Source organism: Hypanus sabinus, chromosome 29 (assembly GCF_030144855.1).
Source record: "Hypanus sabinus isolate sHypSab1 chromosome 29, sHypSab1.hap1, whole genome shotgun sequence".
Lineage (NCBI taxonomy): Eukaryota > Metazoa > Chordata > Chondrichthyes > Myliobatiformes > Dasyatidae > Hypanus > Hypanus sabinus.
The window spans coordinates 39352589-39369603 of NC_082734.1; the positions used below are offsets into that span (position 1 = coordinate 39352589).

General features: G+C 42.6%; 1 protein-coding gene across 2 annotated transcripts in view; it reads left to right on the plus strand.

The window, feature by feature from the left end:
• LOC132383249 (complement C1q tumor necrosis factor-related protein 1-like) overlaps positions 1 to 16557 on the plus strand; it is a 62450-nt gene extending 45893 nt beyond the window's left edge. For both annotated transcript variants that reach the window (XM_059954187.1, XM_059954186.1), the window contains exons 2-3: positions 172 to 433; positions 11150 to 16557. In XM_059954187.1, the coding sequence (XP_059810170.1) occupies positions 178 to 433; positions 11150 to 11697 (804 nt within the window). In that variant the 5' untranslated portion in view covers positions 172 to 177 and the 3' untranslated portion in view covers positions 11698 to 16557. The remainder of the gene's footprint in view (positions 1 to 171; positions 434 to 11149) is intronic.
• Positions 16558 to 17015: the final 458 nt, after the last annotated feature.

A 17015-nucleotide genomic window follows, 5' to 3' on the forward strand; every position in this document is an offset into this window, starting at 1 on the left:
AAATGCCACCAGGTCTTTTGCAAATATTTCCCCTCTCAAATTAAACCTATACCCTTTGGTTTTAGGCTCCTCTTTCCTGAAGAAAAGACAATGACCGTCCACCTGATCTACGCCCACCATGACTTTATGACATTTGCTCTTGGAAAAGATGTCTCTTTTTGTGTTTTACAGTCAGTAATGGTGACTAGAAGGCTCCAGGGACACATCCTGGTCTTCATTTTACTGACGCCAGTGACTGGGGCTCCATCCAGCGAACCTGATGCAGAGAGAGTGTCGACTCAGGACAAGTGTATCCGCTGTTGTGATCCTCATGAGTACACCATGCCTCCATCTGGAGAGGGCAACCCGTCACCGAGTCCGCACCAGGGCAGTTATAGCCCTTCCTACCCCATGCCTCAAGTCTACCCTCATATCAACATCACCATCCTCAAAGGTAATCAAATGGTTTCTCATCATGGCATTACATATTGGTGCCAACATTTTGGAACTTTCTCTCTTCCTTTCTTACATTTCTCAAGCTCAATGTTTGACCTCCATTTCATGTCTGACCTCCATGTTACAAAGCATGAGCGCATGACTGGAGATTAAGTTGAATGAAATCTCCAATGAGCTGTCGGCTTTGGACAACTCACGAGAACTGGTCATCTTTGTCTTGCTGCTAATTTAATTTCAGCTTTTACTTTCTTTGTAGGGTTTTGGCCTTCTGGTCATCTCCCAAAGCATTACCATTCATGACCTATCACACAAAGAAGCTTAGAGTGCTGGAGGAGCTCAGCAGGTCAGGCAGCATCTACGGAGGGAGATAACAGTTGATGTTTCAGGCCGAGACATTTTAATAGGAAAGGTTAGAATCTGAATCTGGTTTATTGTCCCTGAAATAGGGAGTGAAATTTGTCGTTTGGCAACAGCAGTACAATGCAATATATAATTTACAATTAGATAATTAAATAAATAAATAGTGCAAATAGTGAGGTAGTGCTCAGGGACCATTCAGAAATCTGATGCCGGGGAGAAAGCTGTTCCTAAAACATTGAGTGCGTAACTTCAGGCTCCTTTACCTCCTCCCTGATGGTAGTAGTGAGAAGAAGGTATTCCTGGGTGGTGGAGGTCCTTATGCTGGAAGCATTTTTTATGAGTTATTGCCTTTTTGAAGACGTCCGTAATGGTGGGGACATTAGCAGTTCCCCTGATGGAGCAGGCAGATCTGCAGCTTTGACCAATGAAGTACAGAGACTGAGGGACCTGAGTTATAAGCAAAGATTGAATAAGCTAGACTTTATTCTCTAGTACGTAGAAGATTGAGGGGAGATTTGACAGGGTACACAAAATTATGAGAGGCATAGATTGGTAAGTGCAAGCAAGCTTTTTCCACTGAGGTTGCATGAGACTAGAACAAGAGTTGATGGGTTAAGGGTGAAAGATGAAACGTTTGAAGGGAACATGAGGGGGAAACTTCTTCATTTGGAGGGTGGTAAAAGTGTGGAATGAGCTGCCAGAAGAAGTGGTTCTTGCGGTTTTGATTTCAATATTTAAGAGAAATTTGGATATGTAATGGATGGAAGGGCTATGGAGGGCTATGGTCTTGGTGCAGGTCAATGGGGTAGGCAGTTTAAATGGTTCTGCACGGACTAGATGGGCCAAAGGGCCTGTTTCTGTGACTCTATGACTCTAATGAAGTCTTAATAACGGGTCTCAGCCAGAAATGATGATCTTTTATTCCCTTCCATTGGTGCTGCCTAACTTGCTGAGACCCTCCGGAATTTTGAGTGTGTTATTCAAGATTTCCAGCATCTGCAAAATTTTTTGTGACAAAAAAACTTAATCTGATTTTAATTGCTCCATGGAAAAAAATACTAACTGCTGGAGGAACTCATAGGGTAAGGCAGCATCTTATGGAGGGAGAAGGATGTTGAGTTTGGGGTCAAGATCTTACATGCTATACCTTAAGAAAATTAAGTATAGACCCCATACTGAAGAAAGTAATGTCTGAAGCAGCGCTTTAACTAAAGTCATTATTACTTCATTGTTCATGATCCCAAGTGCTTTTTTTTTGAATTACTTCCGCAACCTGCCACTTACAAGGAACTATTCACATGCACCTCCACATCTGTTCCTTTACCCTTGTTAGAATGGTGTGCAGAGGTTACAGAGAAAGCAACAGATGAGATTGTGGATGGATTTGAAAACACTAACAAGGATTTTTAAATCAAGGCATCGCTGAACCTGAATTCCGCTGTTAACTCCAAACCACAGTAATTCTAAGAAGAATATAACTGTACAGAGTATTGAGCCCAGAACTGAACACAATTCTCCTGAATGGACTCAACCAGACTGCATCTTAACTTCTAACCCTTCATATTCTAGTCTCCTTCGGATAAAAACCAACTTTCCATTAGAGACAGGCATCTGTTTAATATCTCATCTGAAAGACAATTGTTTTATTGGAAATTTTAACAGAGTCAGACGGAAAATTACTAAACTTCCCCATGCCTTGTGATAGTTTGATCAAGGCTTGAAGTACATGTACATAATTTACCATCTGTGCACAGATGGCTCTGGTAAGTCAACTGGTTTTACTGAAAAGTATAACACAGCAGCAAAGTTCTGACCTGCTGCAAATTATATGCGGTCAAATGTAATCTCCACCTACTGTCAGAGGCAACTCACTAGAGTTTAGAAGAATAAGGAATGATACCACTGAAACCTATTGATTATTGAAAGGCTAAGATGGATTGGACATGGAGAGGATGTTCCCCATAGTGGGACAGTCAGCTTTAACTCACAGAGACATTCCTTTAGTACAGAGATTAGTAAGAATTGTTTTAGCAGGAAGGTGGTGAACCTGTGGTATTCATTGTCATGGATGGCTGTGGAGGCCAAGGCACTGAGTATATTTAAAGCAGACACTTACAGGCTCTCAATTAGACTATAAGACTCTTAGAAATAGGAGCAGAATTAAGCCATTTGACCCATCGAGTCTGCTCTGCCATTTCATTATGGCTGATCCAATTTTCCTCTCAGCTCCAGTCTCCCTGTATCCCTTCATGCCCTGACAAATCAAAAATCAATCAACCTCTGCTTTAAATATATATAATGACTCTTAGTCTCCAGAGCTGCCTGTGGCAAAGAATTCCACAGATTCACCACTCTCTGGGTACAGAAATTCCTCCTCATCTCCATTAGATGTCCCTCTAATCTGAGGCTATGTCCTCTAGTCTTAGACGCTCCCACCATAGGAAACATCCACTTCACATCCCTCTCCATTCTATCAAGGCCTTTCACCATTTGATAGGTTTAAATGAGGTCATCCTTCATTCTTCTGAATTCCAGTGAATACAGGACCAAAATTATTAAACACTCTTCAGATGACAAGCCTCTCCAGCTTCTTCACATCCTTTCTAAGATAAAGACCCAAACCTGCTCACAATACTCCAAGTGAGGCTTCACCTATGCTTTATAACATTTCGAATTTACATCCTTGCTTTTATGTTCTAGTCAACTTGAAATGAATGCCAACATCACATTTGCCTTCCTCACTATCGACTTAACCTGCAAATTAACCTTCAGGGAATCCAGCACAGGACTCCCTAGTCCCTTTGCACCTCAGTTTTTTGTATTTTCTCTCCGTTTCGAAATTAGTCAACCCTTTCTTTTCTTCTATCAAAGTGCATGACCACACACTTCCCAACACTGTATTCCATCTGCCATTTCTTTGCCCATTCTCCTAATCTGTCTAAGTCCTTCTGTGGTCTCTCTACTTCCTCAAAACTATCTGCCCCTTCACCTATCATCATATTGTCTGCAAACTTTGTAACAAAGCCATCAATTCCATCATCCAAATCATTGACAAATAACATAAGAACACCACTAGTCACCAGCACCCACCAGAATAGGCTCCCTTTATTCCCACACTTTGCTTCATCCAATCAGCCACTGCTTTATCCATGCTAGAATCGTTCCTGTAATACCATGGGCTCATAGCTTGTTAAGCATCTTCATGTATAGCACCTTGTCAAAGGCCTCTGAAAATCCAAGTACACAATGTTGACTGATTCTCCTTAGTCTGTCCTGCTTGTTACTTTTTCAAAGAATTCCAACAGGTTTGTTAGGCAAGATTTTCCCTTGAGGAAACCATACTGACTATGGCCCATTTTATCATGTGCCTCCAAGTACCCTGAGATCTCATCCTTAACAAATGACTCCAACATCTTTTCAACCAGTCACGTCTGACTAACTGGCCAATAGTTTCCTTTCTTCTGCTTGTCTCCCTTCATGAAGAGTGGAGTGACATTTGCAATTTTCCAGTCTTCCAGAACCATTCCAGAATCCAATGATTCTTGAAAGATCATTACTAATGCCTCTACAATCTCTTCAGCCACCGCTTTCAGAACTCTGGGGAGTACACCATCTGGTCCAGGTGACCATTCAGTTACCCAAGAACTTCATGACCCCTGACACCTGGAACTTCCACCATACTGCTAGCGTCTTCCAAAGCGAAGACATGCAAAATTCTTATTCATTTCATTCGCCATTTTAGTGTCCCCCATTACTACCTCTCCAGTATAGTTTTCCAGCACTCTGATCTCCACTCTTGCCTCTCTTTTATACTCTATGTATCTGAAGACACTTTTGGTATTCTCTTGAATTAGTTTGGTATTTCATTCTTATCTTCTTAATGAATTTTTAGTTCCTTCCTGTTGGTACTTGAAAGCTGCCCAACTTCCCACTAATTTTTGCCTTTATATGTCCTCTCTTTGGCTTTTACGTTGTTTCTTGTTAGCCATGGTTGTGCCATCTTTCTTCCTCTTTGGGATGTATATATCCTGTGCCTTTTGAATTGTTTCTGAAAATTCCAGCCATTGCTCCTCTGCCATCATTCCTGCCAGTGTTCCCTTCCAATCAATTCTGGCCAACTCCTCTCTCATGCCTCTGTAATTCCCTCTACTCCACTGAAATTCTGAAAGATCTCATTCTCATTCTCAATTTTCAGCATGAATTTGATCATATTATGATCACTTTCCCCTAAGTGTTCTTTTATCTTGAACTCTCTAATAGATTCTGGTTCATTGCACAGCACCCAATCTAGAACAGCTGATCCCCTAGTGGGCTCAACCATGAACTGCCCTAAAAATCCATCTAGAAATTCCCCTACCTGTAATCCAGCACCAACCTGATTTTCCCAATCGACCTGCATTTTGAAGTCCCCATGTCAATTGTAACATTGCCCTTTTGGCATTCATTTTCTATTTTCCACTCTAATTTGTAGGCCATATCCTTACTATTATTTGGGGTCCGTATACAACTCCCATTGGGGCCTTTTTACCCTTGCAGTTTCTTAGCTCTATCCACAATGATTCATGTCACCTCTTTCTGATAATTTCATTTTGTTTTTTTACCAACAGAGACACGCCACCCCCTCTGCCTTCTTCCCCGTACTTCCGATATAATGTGTATCCTTGGAAATTAAGCTCCTAGCCATAATCTTCTTGCAGTCATGATTCAGTGATGTCTACAACATCATACCTGCCAATCTGCAATTGTGCTGCAAGTTTATTCCATATACTGCATGCATTCAAGTACATCTTCAGTCCTATGTTCACCCTTGTCAATTTTGTCCTCCTTTTATGTTGCAGCTCAAACTTCTGACTGCAATTTTACCCTGTCAATAGCCTCTCCTCACTACACATTGCCTTTGTTTGCGAAACAGTTACCTCATCTTCAGCACCTTTCCTCCCACACTCCTTGCATTGAAATATACGCAGCTCAGGACACTAGTCGCACCACACTCAACCTTTTGATTCTTAACTTTGTCTGAGGTCTTACCAACATCAGCCTCCACAACCTCTCCACTGCCTGCTCTGGCACTGGTTCCCAACCCACTGCAACTCCACCCTTCAGCATTAGCAAACCATCCCACTAGGATATTAGCCCCCTCCAGTTCAGGTGCAAATTGTCCCTTCTGTATAGATCCCACCTTCCCTGGAAGGGAGCCCAATGATCCAAAAATCTTATGCCCTCCCTCCAACACCAACTCCTCAGTCACGTATTAAACAGTCTAATCTTCCTAGTTCTGGCCTCACTAGAACGTGGCTTGGGTAGCAATCCTGAGATCGCTACATTAGAGGTCCTGCCCTTTAACTTAGTACCTAATCTGCTTGACTAATCTGTTGGAGTTTTTTGAGGGTGTAACAAGGATGTTAGACGAGGGTAAGCCAGTGGATGTTGTGTACCTAGAATTTCAGAAGGCATTCGATAAAGTGCCACATAGGAGATTGGTGAGTAAAATCAGAGCTCATGGCATTGGGGGCAGGGTTTCAACATGGATAGAAAACTGGTTGGCAGATAGAAAGCAAAGGGTAGCAGTGAATGGGTGTTTCTCAGACTGGCTGGAGGTGACTAGTGGGGTACCACAGGGCTCTGTATTGGGACCACAGCTCTTTACGATTTATGTCAATGATTTAGATGAAAACTATATCAGCAAGTTTGCCGACGATACTAAACTGGGTGGCAGTGTGACATGCGAAGAAGACGTTAGGAGAATACAGGGAGACTTGGATAGGCTGAGTGAGTGGGCAGATACTTGGTAGATGTCATTCAATGTGAATAAATGTGAAGTTATCCACTTTGGAAGCTGGAACATGAGGGCAGAGTATTGTCTGAATGGTGTCGAGTTAGGTAAGGGAGAAATGCAAAGAGACCTAGGAGTCCTAGTTCACCAGTCAATGAAGGTGAATGAGCAAGTGCAACAGGCAGTGAAGAGGGCAAATGGAATGTTGGCCTTTGTTACAAGGGGAATTGAATACAAGAGCAAGGATGTTCTTTTGCATTTGTACAGGGCCCTGGTGAGACCACACCTGGAATATTGTGTACAGTTTTGGTCTCCAGGTTTAAGGAAGGACATTCTGGCAATTGAGGAAGTGCAGCGTAGATTCACTAGGTTGATTCCTGGGATGGCAGGGCTGTCTTACGCAGAGAGATTGGAGAGATTGGGCTTGTACACGCTGGAATTGAGGAGATTGAGAGGGGATCTGATTGAAACGTTTAAGATAATTAAAGGATTTGATAGGATTGAGGCAGGTAATATGTTCCAGATGTTGGGAGAGTCCAGTACCAGAGGGCATGGATTGAGAATAAGAGGTCAGTTATTTAAAACAGAGTTGAGGAAGAGCTTCTTCTCCCAGAGAGTTGTGGAGGTGTGGAATGCACTGCCTCGGAAGACGGTGGAGGCCAATTTTCTGGATGCTTTCAAGAAGGAGCTGGATAGATATCTGATGGATAGGGGAATCAAGGGATATGGGGACAAGGCAGGGACTGGGTATTGATAGTGAATGATCAGCCATGATCTCAGAATGGCGGTGCATACTCGAGGGGCCGAATGGTCTACTTCTGCACCTATTGTCTATTGTCTATTGTCTATAACTCCCTGAGTTTCCTATGCAGAACCTCATCAATTGTCCTGCCCATTCTTCCTCCACATGAACCACGACTTCTGGCTGTTCACCCTCCCACTTAAGAATGCTGAGGACCTGATTCAAGATATCCCAGATCCTGGCACCCAGGAGGCAACATACCATCCGGGAATCTCATTCTCACTCACAAACCTCCTGTCCATTTCCCTGACTAACAAATCCCCTATCACCACAACGTTCCTCCTCTCCCTCTTCCCCTTCTGAGTCTCAGAGGCAGATTCAGTGCTAGAGACCTGACCAGCATGACTCTCTCCTCTGTTAGTTCATTCCCCACCCACCCCAATAGTGTTTAAAGTAATACCTGTTGTTGAGGGAATAGCAAGTCTGTCCAAGGTTATGAACAGAAGGCAGGAGAATGGAGTTGAGAGAGATAATAAGTCAGCCAAAATGCAACAATTGAGCAGACTTGATAGGCTGAATGGCTTAAATCTGCTCCTTTGTCTTCTGATTTTAATGGATTCAGACAGAGCGTGTTCTGTGTTCAGAGCACGGACTGTCACTTGGATGATTCATGCAATTTGGTGTTCAGGAAGAGTTTGAGGAAGATGGTTTCAGTCACACTAATGATCTGATTACAGCTTTCAGCACCTTTTCGGTTACTAATGGAACGAGAGGACATCAATGATCATTGTGATCCATCACTCCCTGATTATCTTTCAGAATGCTTCTCACTGGGCAATGCAGGAGAGTGACTCCCAAAATGGACTCAAAATGCTGGAGGGGCTTGGCAAGTCTGGCAGCATCTATCAAGAGCAATATGCAATACCCCAAGGCTGAAGGATAGCTTCTAACCCCCTGTTCTAGGGCTATAGAATGGTTCCCCAGTATAATTAATTGAATTTGACCTCACACACTACCTTGCACGTTACCGTCTACTTGTACTGCACCCTCCCTGCAGCTGTAACAAGTGCACCAGGTGTGGAGCAAACTCAGAGTCAATAATAGAAATTAATGATGAGCATTTATCTGGAGAATAATCAAATTAAGAGCTCACTTACTCAGGACTTGTGCACATAGAATGTAGTTCACACAGAACTTGGATCCAGGATTCATCGATGAGCACTGGTCCAGTCATGTTAAATAGAACATAAAACACAGGAAACCCATGCAGGTTGAAATCAAAACTAGTCACTCATGAATGAGAAGCATAACGAAACCATATTCACATAACAAGCATCACGAGAAACACAGAGACTGCTTAACGATAAAAGTAGTCATTAAACATCTCTAATAAACTCAAATAAATGATGATCAGGTGTGTCAGGATCTGCCGCTACCCGGTGCCCCTCGCTGGTCCAAAGGATTCATGACAAACTGCTGCACTTTATACTGCATTCTCTTATTGCTTTGCCTTGTACTACTTCAATGCACTGTTGTATTGAATATTCTGTACAAACAGTGTGCAATACAAGCCTTTCACTGTACCTCGATAATGTGACAATAATAAACAGATTGCAAATCCAATTCCAATACAAAACCCAATTCAAAATCCAAATCCAAATCCAAAGCCAATTCCAAATCCAATTCAAAATCTAAATCCAAATCCAAATTCAAATCCAAAGCCAATTCCATATCCAAATCCAAATCCAAAACCAATTCTAATTCGAATCAACTCATGGCATTTTCCCTTGTAAGTTTGATTGTGGTTCAGTGGACACAATGAAGTTTACAGTTTCAAATTCCACTTCTAGCACTTGAACATTATGTTGTATGTTATAAACTTCAGCAGCAGGGACAGCAGAGTGTAAAGATGGGGCAACATTCAAGACCCAGACTTTTTCAATAAAATATCTCATCTCACTTGAGTTATACTGCTGAGAACATAGTAATCAGAAGAAACCCTGCCTCTAATCAAATTAGTTTACAATTTACCTTAAATCCCATTTACTTGTATCTACATTTTTGAGATATTATAAGAATGTAAGATAATCATTTGTAAACATAAAAAAATACTTCTAATGGGATCTGGCACTGTAGACGCAGAGATGAAATTTCTCTTAACTGCTGTGTCTAGAATCAGGGATGGGTATCAGAACAAGGGGTGAGGACTGAGGTGAGAAGACATTTCTTCACTCAGAGGTCGAATCACTGGAATTTCCTCTCCCAGACTCAATTGCTGAATTTGAAACAAGGATGGATAGGTGTTGGAGTCAGGGAAATCAAGGGAAATGAACTGCCATTCGCTAGCTGGATGAAAAGGTAATTCAGATAATAAGCCCTGAGAGTTTCAGGTATTCAGGCCTCTTGCTTTGGATCACATGAAAGTCAAAATGAAACCTTATGACAAAAAAATTGTTGAAGGTAGAGCAGTGAATGTGACATACGTGGATTTTAGTAAATTGTTTGACAACGTTACAATGGTATGCATTCAGAAAGTCAGGAGGCATGGGATCTAGAGAAACCTGGCTATGTGGTTTCAGAAAGCAGAGGGTGGTTGCAGAAGGAGCATATTCTGGCTGGAAGTCAATGACTAGTGATGGTTCGCAGAGATATTTCTGGGCCTTTTGTGAATTTTATAAATGACTTAGATGAAAGTGGAAAGATTAATTAGTAAGCTCATTGATGACAAGAAGGTTTGTGGTTTTCTCGATGGTGTAGAAGGTTGTCTTAAGTTACAGTGGGACATTGATAGGATGCAGAGATGGGCTGAGGAATGGCAGATGGTGTTCAATCGAGAAAAGTGTAAAGTGAAACACTTTGGAAGGTTGAACTTGAAGGTAGAATACAAGTTAATTGGGTCAAAGGGATCTTAGGGTCCTCTTGTATAGATCCCTCAAAGTTACTGCATAAGTAGATAGGATTCTTAAGAAGACCATAAGGCATAGGAGCAGAAGTAGGCAAGTCAGCTCATTGCACTGTCATTCAATCACGGCTGATTTATTTCCCTCTCAACCTATTTTCCTGCCTTCTTCCCCATAACCTTTGATGCCCTTACAAATCAAGAACCTATTGACCTCTGCTTTAAGTATGCACAATGACTTCAATGGTTTCAATAAACCCCCCCCCCCCCCTCTAAACACCGCTGAGTAGAGGCCCAGAGCCATCAAGTGCTCCTCGTCTGTTTACCCTTTCATTCCCGGAATCATTCTTACGAACCTCCTCTGGACTCTGGACCCTCTCCAAAGCCAGCACATCCATTCTTAAATATCGGGCTGAAGACTGCCGACAATACTTGAAATATGATCTGGCAATGTGTTATAAAACCTCAGTATCACATTGTTCTTATATCTCTTAGTCCTTTCAAAATGAATAATAACCTTGCATTTGCCTTCCTTGCTACCAACCCAACCTTCAAGTTAACCTTTAAGGAATCTTGTACAAGACTCTCAAGTCCTTTTGCACCTCTGATTTCTGAATTCACTCCCCATTTAGAAAATAGTCTAAGGCTTTATTCCTGCTGCTGAATTACATGGCTATACACTCCCTAAAGTGTACTCCATCTGCCACTTTGCCCATTCTTCTAATCTCTTCATGTCCTTCTCCAGACTCCCTGCTTCCTCAACACTACCTGAACCTCCACCTATCTTTACATCATCTGCAAAGTTGGCCACTAAGCCATCAATTCTGTCATCGGCATCATTTGCATATAAGGTGAAACAGAGCAGACACGACACCAATGTACACACCTCTCAACCCCCTACCCCTGCTAGCGAATTCTTGACATCCTCTTGTTCTTTCAGGTGAAAAAGGAGAGAGGGGAGAGCGAGGACCTCAGGGAAAGCTAGGAAAGGAAGGGCCTATGGGTCTCCGAGGCCCCACAGGAGCCAAAGGGGACCAGGGTCAAGCAGGTATCCCAGGAGATTCTTACAAGCAGCACTACTCAGCCTTCTCGGTGGGCCGTAAGAAAGGCCTCCACAGCAGCGACTACTACCAAACCTTGATCTTTGACACAACGTTTGTGAACCTTTACGGTCACTTCAACATGTTCAAGGGCAAGTTCTACTGCTACATCCCAGGGATCTACTATTTCAACCTCAACATCCACACGTGGAACTTCAAAGAGACCTACCTTCATATCATGAAGAACGACCGGGATATGGTGATCTGCTACGCCCAGCCCAGCAACCGCAGCATCATGCAGAGCCAGAGCATCATGCTGGAGCTACAGCAGAATGATGAAGTGTGGGTCCGCCTCTACAAGCGCGAGCGGGAAAACGCGGTCTACAGCGATGATGTTGACATTTACGTGACCTTCAACGGTTATCTCATAAAACCCAACCTGGACTAGAACCCCCTCCATTTTCCATACACCCCTCGCTTTTCCATCAGGCTTCACTTTATAGGAAATATCTTCCATTATTCCATTAGAGAAAGTACATTGGGTTTTACATGGGAGCTCAGCTTACATCAGCAACACTCACTCACCTGGAATCAACCATGTTGGTTTTGTTGTTTGATCCACATAGGTGCCACCACCATCATCATTATGTGCCATGTCGTGTGTATGATCATGGTCTCAGGGTCGTGATTCTTCTTGGCAAACTTTTCTGCTGAAGTGGTTTGCCTTTGCCTCCTTCTGGGTGTTGTCCTTACAAGATAGGTGACCCCTGCCATTACCAATACTCTTCAGAGATTGTGTGCCTGGAGTCAATTGTCACATAACCAGCACATGTGATGTGCACCAGCTGCTCGTACAACTGTCCACCACCTGCTCCCATGGCTTCACATGACCCTGACCAGGTGCTAAACCTTGCCCAAGGGTGACCTGCAAGCTAGCAGTGTGAAGAAGTGCCTTACACCTCCTTTGGTACCTCTACCCTGCGACCCAACATAGATGGCAGTATATTAATTAAGCTACTTTGTTAAAGCAATGATAAAAAGACCAAAAATAATGCTCACATGTAGGCCTTTAACTCTGATCTATATAAAGGACAAGTTTCAAAAAGTCAATGCTTTCGGATTTTAATATCGTCGTGACAGGAGTGCCCCAAGACTGAGATCAAGTGTAATCATTCAGTGGGTTTGTGCTTGAAGGAGCAAGGTGCAGGTATTTAATACAGCTACCACTTTACATTTATAATTACTTCAGTTGGGTAAAGAACTATCATTCATTCAGGATGCCGCAAAGAACTTTTCACCCAATGATTAGACATTGGCTCAATGGAAGAAGCCAGAGAGTGGTAGTGGAGGATTGCTTCTCTGAGTGGAGGCCTGTGACTAGTGGTGTGCCACAGGGATCAGTGCTGGGTCCATTGTTATTTGTCATCTATATCAATGATCTGGATGATAATGTGGTAAATTGCATCAGCAAAGTTGCTGATGATACTAAGACTGGAGGTGTAGTGGACAGTGAGGAAGGTTTTCAAAGCTTGCAAAGGGATTCAGACCAGCTGGAAAAATGGCAGATGAAGTTTAATACAGACAAGTGTGAGGTATTGCACTTTGGAAGGAAAAACCAAGGTAGAACATACAAGGTAAATGGTAGGGCACTGAGGAGTGCAGTAGAACAGAGAGATCTAGGAATACAGATACAAAATTCCCCAGAAGTGGTGTGGATAGGGTCGAAAAGAGAGCTTTTGGTACATTGGCCTTTATAAATCAAAGTATTGAGTATAAGAGTTGGAATGTAATGGTGAGGTTGTATAAGACATTGGTGAGACCGAATTTGGAGTATTGTGTGCAGTTTTGGTCACTGAATTACAGGAAGGATATTAATAAGGTTGAAAGAGTGCAGAGGAGGTTTACTAGGATGTTGCCGGGTCTTGAGAAACTGAGTTACAGAGAAAGGTTGAATAGGTTAGGACTTTATTCCCTGGAGCGTAGGAGAATGAGGGGTGATTTGATAGAGGTGTATCAAGTTATGATGGGTATAGATAGAGTGATTGCAAGCAGGCTTTTTCCACTGAGGCTGAGGAGAAAAAACCCCAGAGGTCATGGGTTAAGGGTGAAGGGGGAAAAGTTTAAAGGGAACATTAGGGGGGGCTTCTTCATGCAGAGAGTGGTGGGAGTGTGGAATGAGCTGCCAGATGAAGTGGTAAATGCGAGCTCACTTTTAACATTTAAGAAAAACTTTTAACATTTAAGAAAAACAGGTACATGGATGAGAGGGGTTTGAAGGGATATGGCCCAGGTGCAGGTCAGTGGGACTAGGCAGAAAAATTGTTCAACACAGCCAAGAAGGGCTAAAAGGCCTGTTTCTGTGCTGTAATGTTCTATGGTTCTAATTTCAATATGAACTGTGGTCACTTTTTAAATAAACTTTGATTTCTTGTTATAGAAAAAAATATAGAAAAAAAATTGGGTAATTTGAAATGTTGTCAAGTGTGGTGGTGGAGGCAGATTTGAAAGTGGTGTTTAAAAGGTATGGACACGTGCAGAGAATGGGGGAGGGGATGTGTGTTATGCGCAGGAAGAATATGGAGCGCAGAATACAGACTCTGCTCAGGTCATTAGACCCACTGTGCTGATCTTGATGGCAATTTTTACTCAATGTCCTCCTCCTGCATATCATAAGACCTGAAGACCATAAGACACAGGAGCAGAATTAGGCCATTCAGTCCATCAAGTCTGCTTCCTCATTCCATCATGCCTGATTTATTACCTCTCTCAACCCCATTCTCTTGCCTTCTTCTGTAACCTCTGACACCCTGACAAACCATGAACCTATCAACCTCGCTTTAAATATGCCCAGTGACTTTGACTCCACAGCCGTCTGTGGGAATGAATTCCACAGATTCATCACCTTCTGGCTAAAGAAATTCCTCCTCATCTCTATTCTAACGGGCTGCCCTATTCTGAGGCTATGCCGTCAGACACAATGGTTATGTCTTCCTAGCCTAGACTCTCCCACTACAGGAAACATCCTCTTCACATCCACTCTGTCTAGGCCTTTCAATATCTGCATCCAGGTCCTGCCGGATGGTTTTAATCTGAAACGTTGACTGTACTCTCTTTTCCTCAATGCTGCCTGGTCTGCTGAGTTCCTCCAGCATTTTTGTGTGTTGCTCAGATTTCCAGCATCTGCAGATTTTCTCTTGTTTGTGCCTATTAATATTTGATATGTTTCAATAAGCTCCCCCCTCACTTTTCTAAACTCTAGTGAGTATCATTCATATCCCTCCGTTCCCTTCATATCTAAAAGCCACTTAAACTCCTCCAAGCTGCTTGCTTCGTTCACAACTACTGTCCCTGGTAATCCATTCCAAGCACCAACCATTCTCTGTGAAAAAAGTTTGCCACTCAAAAAGTTCAAAAGTTCAAACGTTCAGCATTCAAAAGTAAATTTCCACGTCCACTCTATCTGGACCTTTCAATATTCGATCGGTTACGATGAAGTCCCCCCTCACTGTTAGTAGAAATAGAAAGCAAGTTTGTGCCTTGCTCATTTCACAAACTGTTGAGGCAACGTATGAATTTTACCGTGCGTTGATGGTGCCTCAGCACAATGGCACTGCTCTGGGATGTACCTTCCTGGGGTGCTATATAAGTAACTCGTCCATGGGTATTACAGCACACATCAGAATTTACTTACTTTCTTTCTTCAGCTTCTAAGCAAGGATTCTTTCACTGTGATTTAACTACAGCTAAAATATTTATTTAATGGGATCAAATTAATCTAGCCTTTCAATTCTTAGCCGTGTTCAATTGAAATTGATAAAGAGCTACTTCCTCCTTGATCTTTCCTTTGGCAGATACAGTAAGCCATTTGGAGAGCCATACCCCAGCCTACAGTGCATATCCATGTCCTTTCACTCCTCTGTTGATTGTTCAAAGTCAATTTATTACCAAAGTACAAATATGTCACCCTGTGATTCATTTTCTTGCAGACATCCACAGTCAAACAAAGAAATGCAACAGAATCAAAGATAAAAATAACCAATGTGACAAAGCAGGCAATCTGTGCAGAGACAGAACAATAATAATAATAAATGCCAGAGCAGAGATAGAAACGTAGAAAATCTACAGCACAATACAGGCCCTTCGGCCCATGATGCTGTGCTGGACATGTACTTATTTTAGAAATTACCTAAGGTTACCTAGGGCCCAGTTCTCCTCCTCTGTCTTATAGTCCTATGGTCTAAAAGAAAAGTAGAAGCACTCAGAACATAAGTTGTATGTAGAGTCTTTGAAAGTAAGTCCATAATTCGTGTTCAGTGATCAGTCCAAGTTGAAGTGAGTTAAGTTTATCTTCACTGGTTCAGGAGCCTGATGGTTGGAGGGAAATAGCTCTCCCTGAACCTAGTGGAATGGAACCTGAGGCTCCTGTACCTCCTTCCCGATGGCAGCAGCGAGAAGAGAGCACATCCTGCATAATGTCCTTGTAAATGGATGCTACTGGCTTGTGGTAGTGCTCCTCGTAGATGTGCTCAGTGGTGGGGAGGGCTTCTCCTGGGCTGTATCCACCATGTTTGTAGGGTTTTCCACTCTTGGGCATTGGTGTTTCCATGCCAGGCCGTGATGCAACTAGATGTGTGTGTGTCCACATTCTCTCCCTAATGCCCCTTCTATCACGACTCTTTGCTCAAGCTTTCAACAGCTCTTCCTAATCTTATGGTCAGCAGTTGTCCAAAAGCAGCCTCAGGATTTTTTTTTACCTCATTAAAGGTGCTATGTAAAGACATGTTGTTGTTGTCATATAGGTAATATTGTTGTACACTAAACCATTAGCAAATATTCACAGGAGAATCCAGTAACAAAATCCTTCATTTAATGTATGTTTGTATTTACCCGTTCCTGAAATGTCTATCATATTCCTCCACCTATAGCTGCAGCGCCCCTACTGGTAGGAGAGTGTGATATGTTTATATAACAGTTTCCAATATAAACACCTACTTATGGATTACATTGTAATTGTAAAAACCTGTGAGAAAATATGTGACTAAATGAGAGCTCAAATGCCCTTTAACCCACTTTAGAAAAAGGTTACACTTCATCTTCATTTCCTGTCTGTAAAACAATAAGCACAAGTCTGTATGAAATCACAGTGGCTTTGCTGGGTAATCGTGGCATTGTTTTACGTTAAAATGGGGGCATACATATCTCCCATACTCTGTTAATAGCATTGCTTTGTAAGAGACGATGTTTGGAGAAACAGCTTTGAGTTTAATCACAATGCTTTGTAATGTTTATTTCTACATAAAACAGGCTGGAAAAGAGAGTGGAGAATCTTCTTGCTAAAGCCTTCACTTTTCACATTCCAAAACCCTTCCTGCACCACCGAAATGTCTTCCGAAGCAGAGGCAGAACATCACACTTGGTGGTATCTGTGTTGTAGATCAGAGGGACCTTGGCTCCTGGAAGTGATGTCTGACGTAGACAGAGTGGTGAAAGAGGCTTCATCAGTCAGAGCACAGGATAGAAACTGGGATGTTGTACAAACATGGAACCTTGTCTTCAGTTTTATTTAGTTATTGAGGCGCAGCGCAGGGTAGGCCCTCTGGCTCGCTGAGCTGCGCCGCCCAGCACAGATTTCATCTTGGGACAATTTACAATGGCCAATTAACCTTCCAGCCTTTTTGGATTGTGGGTGGAGAGTGGAGCACCCGGTGGAAACATGGTCACGGGGAGAATTCCTTACAGGCAGAGACAGGAATTGAACCCAGGTCG